Here is a 7819-nt window from a genome sequence, read left to right on the forward strand (position 1 = left end):
TGGAGGTAGAAGAAGAGAGACAAAATAAATAAGAGAGGGGTGAGTGGGAATGGAGAGGTAGATATCAAGGGAGTGAGAGACCTATGGAAGGAGGAGATAAAGAGGTTAGGGGAGAGAGAGATAAGAGGAGGGAGTTCATAAAGGGATAGGGTTAAGGGGGAGGGAGAGAGAGGTAGAGAAGTAGGGAAAGAACTATAGAGGGGACATGTAGATACATGAGAGACCTAGAGGGGTAAAGAAAGGTGAGAGACCTAAATAGTGAGAGAGGAGTGAGATAGAAAGAGGGGGTAGAGAGAGGTGGGTAATGATACCTATATGTAGAGATAGATATGTTGTGAGGAAGGGAGGGAGGAACCTAGAGAGGGGGGAAAGAGGATGGGATCTAGAGGTGATGACGTAGACAAAGGAGATGGAGAATAAGAGAGGAAGAGAGAATAAGAGAGAGTGGGGGGGGAGAGCTAGAGAGGAAGAGGGGAAGAAAGGGAGAGACATAGAGAGGGGAGGGAGGGAGAAGAGAAGAGAGAATAACAAAGAGAGGAGTAAGAGAGGATGGATGGAGAGGTAGACATGGAGGGAGTGATATACCTAATGAATGAGGAGATAGATAGGTTTGGAGAGAGTAAGAGAGAGGAGAGTTCATAAATTGATAGAGGTAAGGGGAGAGGGAGAGAAAGGTGGAGAGGTAGGGAGAGAACTAGAGAGTGGAAAAATAGATAGGTGAGAAACCTAGAGGGGTAGAGAGAGGTGGGTAATGATATAGGGAGGGAGAGGTGGTGATGTAAAGAGGGGGGGAGATACCTAGATATGGGGACAGAGAGGATGGAATGGATAGGTAGTGATCAAGAGACTGGATAGGGAGGAGAGAGAAACAATAAGAGAGTGAGAGAGAAGAAAAGAGAGGAAGGAATTCAAGGATATAAATGGGGTAAGGAGGGAATGAAAGGTAGAGAGGATGGGATATACCTAGAGAGGGAAGAGAGAGGTGAGAGAGACAAGAGAGGGAGAGAGATATGTCTAGAGTTTGCAAAAGATAAAGAGAGTGAGATAAAAAGATAAATAATTCTAATATGAGCATGTTGATTACTAAAATTTGACATGTTGATTACTAAAATTTTACTGTCTAAAAATTTATATGATCCTCTAAAACCTAGAATTTACATTATAACTCTTATAGAGCTGAAACCACTCTCAAACATCCTTCCAATATATACATGAAATATAACTTAAACTATAAGTAACATAAATTTTATATTTCATGTATATATTATTGTTCAGGGGTTTGGTATAACTTGTGTCCAAATGAGAAATTTTGACCATTCACAAAATCTATAATTTACCTATATTATTCTTCAAGGGTTTGATATAGCTTGTCTTCAAACTAGAACTTTTGACCATTCACAAAATCTACAATTTACCTATGTATAAAATTTGGTGAACACCAAATATGGCGCTCGCCAAATGCAAAAGGTTCATTTTTCACTTTTAGCGAGCGCCAAATTTGGCGCTCACCAAATATGAAAAGTCAACTTTTTAACATTTGGCAAGCGCCATATTTGACGCTCACCAAATGATTTACATTGAAAAATACCAACCCTTTAGGTTTTATTGCACTTGGCCATCCAACCCAAAGGGTTGGACGACCATTTTAGGCCTGACACGTTTTTATTAGAAGATTAAAAAAATTCACATATTTTTGGTCATGCTCTCCATCAAATTTGCACATGTTTCAATGCAACTAAACAAAACACCATAATGACCTTAAGCTCTCTCTTAGCTATCCAACCATGTAATTTGTTTCACATATATTAATTTTGTTAAGGTTTTCATCTTTAATTTATTTTGTTAGTGTGTTTGTTTTTTGTTAAAAATCAACATGTGCTATTTTGGGTATAGTTTTTTACACATTCATAAAATTTTGAAGCAACTTAGATCTTTAGAAACTAGACTCAATTGTGCACACCTTGAAAAAAAAATGACTTTTTATTATATTTCAATCATTTTAAGGGGGGGTATGCTCAAATTTCTATTTTTCAGGATGTGTCCACTTTGAAAATTAGTAAAAATTCATATACTCATTAAAAAATTAGCCAAAAAAATCCAACGTAAACTGCAAGGTGTTAGATAATTTCTCTATGAAGAGATTTTAAAAATTCTAAAAAAAAGTTAACATTTTAGTGGGGCACAACAGATGCTATTTTTTTTGTTTTTCATAAAAAACAAAACCACTTTTTGTGGCCCCCCTTTTTGAAGCCCTTAATCTCCACCATTTGAAAAAAAAAACAATATTTTAGAAAGTAGACTCATATCACTTTGACTCTTGTTCTTGTTGCATCTTCAAATTTGGAGTGTAAGTATGTTCATTTTGTCATTGAATTTTAGAATTTGTTGATTTTAGGAAGAAAAAAAAAAGAAAAAAGTGTGGCATCTTAAGACCTTTTGGTACCACAACTTGGTGCACATACCCCATGCATGGGTTATTCTTTCCTAGGTAGATTAGCTCTTCATGCATTTTGTTCATGAATTCAACTTTTTTCTTTCCTAAAATATACCTATACAAAATATTTATCTTTTTCTTGCTTGAATTTTTCAAATTTCTTCTTTATTTTTGCATTTCCTATTAAACCAAAAATTAATTTGGAAAGCAATTTATTAATGATTACTTCTTTTTTCTCTTGCACTTACCAAGTGCTCCTTGAATTTTATTTGTTAACTAATGATTGTCGAGGCATTGAAAATAGGTTTTATTCTTCCTAATTAACCTCTCTAGTGTGTTCTTGAAGGTAATACAATTTTCTTATGTCAAAAGAATTCTACTCTTTGAAGGTGGCTACTGAAGACACTAAGGTTTTGTCCCACGTTACCCCTTTTTTGCCCAAGATAACCTTAACTAAATTATTCTATGGCCTACAAGTTTAAACCCCAAATATGCTCATCAATCATAACTCTCTATCCTTTCAATAAAGTTTTGCAAGAAAATTGCATAACCAACAACAATTACTCCATTCTACATATTGCAAGTAAAATTTGTAGACTTCTTCCATCTATCCAAATCATTACAAATAATTAAGACAAAGACACCACAAAAAGTATGTAATTCCTCCCCAAAATGGTCCCTATCCTTGTTTTCTTTTGAATGCTTTGACCATTAATTTATTTCTTGCATAAGCCAAGGGTTGTGATCCTCTTTGCAATATGAAATGTAGCTTGTTCATTTACAATCTTGGTATTGAAATCTTGAACACTAAGAAGACTTTCTTTGTTGAGAATGTGAAGCAATATCTTTTCAGGGATTCATAAGGGTCCTTGCTATCTAACTCATTATTTTTATAATTTTTTGAAAACTATCAAGAAAAATAACATATTGTGATTACATGACATTCATTTTGTAAAATTTTAAACTAAATATACTATTTATTTGTATCTTCTCTTTCTAGTTGAATGATACACCCTTCTTCTTTTGTCACTAAGAAACTTCATGGAATCTTCGAACATAGGAGTCCAAAGATGAAAGAATGGTCTTTTGAAACATGCATCTTAATGAGTCTCACACTAGGATAAAGGGTGTGAGTTTTTCTATTTTTGGTTTTGGTGTTATTTATTTGATCACAATGCAAATTTTATTCGAGCTAAGTGTCATGCTATTGATTTTAAAACTAACAATTATGCGGAATTTCATGCTTTGTCTTTTGGATTGGATATGGCAATCTCTTTGGGAATTAAGGACTTACTGATTGAAGGTGATTCTATGGTGATTATTCAATGTGTTATGAAAAAGAAATTGAATTGTTGGAATTTGCAGTATATACGTGATCTCATTTTACAAAAATTAGAATTGTTTGAATCTTTTTTGTTATCCCATTGTTACAGAGAAGTTAATAAAATTGCGGATTATTTGGCAAATTTAGCTATTGATAGCAATGCTAATCAGCGAGAGGTGGGTTTTGAGGAAATTCCTTATAGGGTATGGAAAGGTTTGCAGCAATCGTTATGTGATTTCCTTGAGTAACATGGATGTAAAATTTTATGATGATAATTATTCCCACTTTCCCCTTTCATTTCAAGTATTCATGTTCGTTGTCTGGAGGAGAGTTCGATCTCATGGTATTTGATACAATAGTGTTTTTCCAAAGGTTTTTTGATACTTTCTTTTTTGGCAGGAAGGTTTTTGGCTCATGGGATTTGACACAGGGCTTTGGAAAATTTTGTCTTCTTCCATTGATAGCAGCTGTGGAGTCTACATTTGAAAATTATCCGATGGGTTTGCAAATTGCCATATGGGCTCTATGTAAAACTGATATTATATGGTTGTGACCACATTTTGTATGTGGTTTTGGGCGGGATGTATAAAATGATATGTTAGATACTATAGGTTTATTTTATGAGCTGTGACCGGAGGTTTTCTTTGCAGGAATCTTTCCTCCAGTATGCTTTTTGAATCCTGTGTAAAAAAAAAAAAAATATTAATAAAAAAGTTTAGTGGAATAATCCACTTTTATTGAAAAAAAAAATTCAATTGATTACCTCATGTGCATTTTTGTTGTTGGAATGTTGCCATGCAAACTTAAAATTGTTGGAAAAAGATAATTTAGAATCTTTTGGTAAAAAAGTTGTAAGGAGACACATGGGAGCATACCCTTAAAGTGCTAGTAGGTTTATAGATTATGTCATCCATCAAAAGTTAGACTTCTAGAAATATGATATAAAAGATGTGGTGGGATTGGTTGAAATTAAAAAAATTAAAAAAATTAAAAAAATAAAATATATATATATATTGGATATGTGTTACATGGTACACTATATGCATTAAAAAAAAAAACTATATGATAATTTAAACATTATTCATTAAAAAAATTCTAATTGTAATTAAAAACTAAAAAGATGAAGGTAATTTTTTAGTGGATGGAACAGTTGTATGTTTCTAGTTCTACATTATGTAATCCACTAAAATTTAAAATTCTGAAACTATGATGTAAAAGATGAAGTGGAAGATAACATTGAAATTATTCTATCATATATATATATAAATGCATGTTAGATACAAATACATTATGCGCATGTTAGCTATTTTATAGTTGATATCAAGAAGCAAATTTATTTTGGTATAGAATCAGGAAAAATAATAGTGTTTCCAAATAAGACTATTAAAAAAATCTCAATTAATGATAAAAAAACATTTATTCATTAAAAAAATCTCAATTAATGATAAAAAAACATTTATTCATTAAAAAAATTCTTTAACTGATAGATATTTTTATTAAAAAACTAAAAAGATGAAATTTAACCTTTCCCTCCTGAAACCTAGGTAGTTTCACGAGAATAGTCATGGACGAAGCAGAGCAAAAAAAAGCCGAGTTGGCTGACATTTACTTTTACTGGTAGTGTAGCTATGCGATTCAATTTCAATGGCTAAGAATAAGGCAGAAATCTCATGAATTACATGCGCTCATTTGGCCAACTTCTAAGACAAATTGTTCAGATCAAGCCTCAATTATGGATTTTAGAAGAGCAGTCTTAAAGTGCTTTTGTCACCCTAATTGTGTGTTACAAAATTATACATGTTCAAATTCCCTAATTTGAGCTCATTCACTGTATCTCTGAAAGTTCAAATCAGAATAGAAGAAATTGAAATACCGCATTACAAATCCCCAATGTAAACATTGTTTCTTTCTTTCTCTGTTCTGTGTTCCAGTTTTAAATCTGATCTTTCTTCTGTGTTGTGTTAAGTAATATGCTTAGACTGTGGCGCCTCTGCTTTTGGGGGATCGTGATAATTCTGAGCTCATTGCCTTCAGATACACACGGCACTGTTTTATTAGTCAGGCCGAGGAGAACGCTTGTATATGTGGAGGGCAACATCTTTTGTTCCACCCTCAATGGCAATGTCCTTCCCCTAACCAGTAAGTACATTAACATACAATCTTATTCAATTTTGCAAATTGTGTTTGTAGTGCAGAATTGATATGTGGGTTTCTGTGCATTTTATTTTTCTTCATCAGGGCAATTGGGAATTTCTTAGGGTTTTTACATTATGGATTCTAACAATTGTAGACATTAGCCATCTACAATTTGAGCTTGTAGATTTGATTGTATATTTTTTTTCTATCAACATTTTGAATCATATTTTCTGATTCATCATCAGGATATGAGCTTTAGATTTGACTGTATATTTTTTTTCTATCAACATTTTGAATCATATTTTCCGATTCATCATCAAGATATGAGCTAGAGAAAAAAGAAGATTTCAATTTGCAACTATTATTCATGTCTCCAAGATTGTGCCGTGATCATATAAATTTTTACATTCATCTGCATTAAAAATTTAGTTCTTATAATTAGATCCCACAGATTCTTTTAAAAAAGAAGATTTTATCTTCAGTTTTAGTTAGATAAATGCATTGATGATGAGCTATATACAATTGAATTGAAAAACACACCCACAAATAGCATTATTATTCATTCTTTCATTTAGTTTATCTGAATGAAGGTTATAAATATATATTTGATTCAATAATCTTGAAATATACTGATGTTATTGTTTTGTCATTTTCATTTTTATTTTTTTGGTTTTTTCTGGATTTAAGATCTGTTTTCTCATAAGTTTTTGCCTCTTCTTCTCATTTTATGTTTTATCTTGCTGTGCAAGATTTCAGAATGCTTTCAGAATCCTCTTTGAATTTGTTATTCCATTCAAAAACATTTATCCAAGCTGATTTATAATTCCATCCAAAACCAATATCATTGTTCAGTGTCATTGATTTCATTAGTTTATCTGCTTAACAGTTTTGAACTCATTTTATCAAATAAGTTTGTTGATGAAAAGGTGATAACTTGGGTATGTATGTATAATATTGTCTCTTCATATTATAAAAGCTTATCTAATCATTTTAGGTGTAACTGAGTCTATATTTTCATAGTGATAATCGTTCATTTATACCACTCAGTTGCATCTGTTAGATTTAACCCATTACTTGTTTCAGTGGGGTACAAGGATCTGTTAAGGATAAAGGCATTTATGGAATATTTTTGAATTCTATATTTGTATTAATTTTGAACTTAATTGATCTTATGATATAATTAATTGCTATGACAGGAGCAAGAGTGAAAGTGCAGTGCAGGAGCAAGTTTGGGGAATATGAGACGTTGGGCATTTCCAACAAGAATGGAGTGTTCAGGGTAATACTTCAGGGAGCTCTTGGATATCAATGGCCTGTAAAATTATGCAAGGCCAAAGTTATTTCCAAGACTATTCCTTCTGTGTGTAGGGAAGGCAGTGATATTTTGAGTATGAATGTAAGGTTGTTCTATAAATCTTCCTCTAGGATTATGCTTGTTACTGGGCCATTCATTCTCAAACAACTGGGACATGTTAACAAAAAATATTCTAGCTGAAATCACAATGTTACAGATTAGACTTTTGGGAAAAATCTCATGTATTCAGTTTTAATATTATGGAAGGTCTTTTAATTTAGTTATTATTTTCTAAATCAAGAAGTGGAGATTGAGATTAAATCTATTTATTATAATTATTACTGATAAGCTAATTGAGATGTGTATTAAATCTTTTCTTAATTATAACTGCATTAAGACATGGTGGATGAAGATTTGAGATAGATTATAGAAGTAAATTGAGATGGTTTATGATTAGAATTTTTAAAGTATCAAAATAAATTAATTGGATATTAAAATTATGAATTATTATATCTATGTAAAGTAATATAAGTAAATGAGTAAAGATGTATAGTATATATTTTTATTTTAAAATTTTGTTTATTTTGTTATATGTGTAATTCATTTAATAGGTTAAAGTAAAAAATAAAAT

The 7819-nt window shown here is 31.8% G+C and overlaps 1 protein-coding gene across 2 annotated transcripts; it reads left to right on the forward strand.

Annotated features, from left to right (window-relative positions):
- Window positions 1-5297: 5297 nt before the first annotated feature.
- LOC131035064 (uncharacterized) lies at window positions 5298-7468 on the forward strand. 2 transcript variants are annotated; one of them, XM_059217872.1, is made up of 3 exons: window positions 5298-5650; window positions 5725-5897; window positions 7091-7468. In XM_059217872.1, exons 1-3 carry the CDS (start codon window positions 5556-5558, stop codon window positions 7387-7389), a joined length of 567 nt encoding a protein of 188 aa, XP_059073855.1. In that variant the 5' UTR covers window positions 5298-5555; the 3' UTR covers window positions 7390-7468. The 2 variants fall into 2 exon arrangements, with proteins under 2 accessions (XP_059073855.1, XP_059073856.1); XM_059217873.1 differs by having other exon boundaries at window positions 5318-5375.
- The last annotated feature ends 351 nt before the right edge of the window (window positions 7469-7819 follow it).

This window comes from Cryptomeria japonica, chromosome 3 (genome assembly GCF_030272615.1).
Source record: "Cryptomeria japonica chromosome 3, Sugi_1.0, whole genome shotgun sequence".
Lineage (NCBI taxonomy): Eukaryota > Viridiplantae > Streptophyta > Pinopsida > Cupressales > Cupressaceae > Cryptomeria > Cryptomeria japonica.

What these genes read in the sequence shown, in the direction of transcription:
- LOC131035064 (XM_059217872.1), top strand. Translation starts at nt 5,556, where the DNA reads ATGTTCAAATTCCCTAATTTGAGCTCATTCACTGTATCTCTGAAAGTT. An exon ending in CCGCATTACAAATCCCCAAT is followed by an intron (nt 5,651 to 5,724) that starts GTAAACATTGTT and finishes TGTTGTGTTAAG; the next exon opens with TAATATGCTTAGACTGTGGC. An exon ending in CAATGTCCTTCCCCTAACCA is followed by an intron (nt 5,898 to 7,090) that starts GTAAGTACATTA and finishes TTGCTATGACAG; the next exon opens with GAGCAAGAGTGAAAGTGCAG.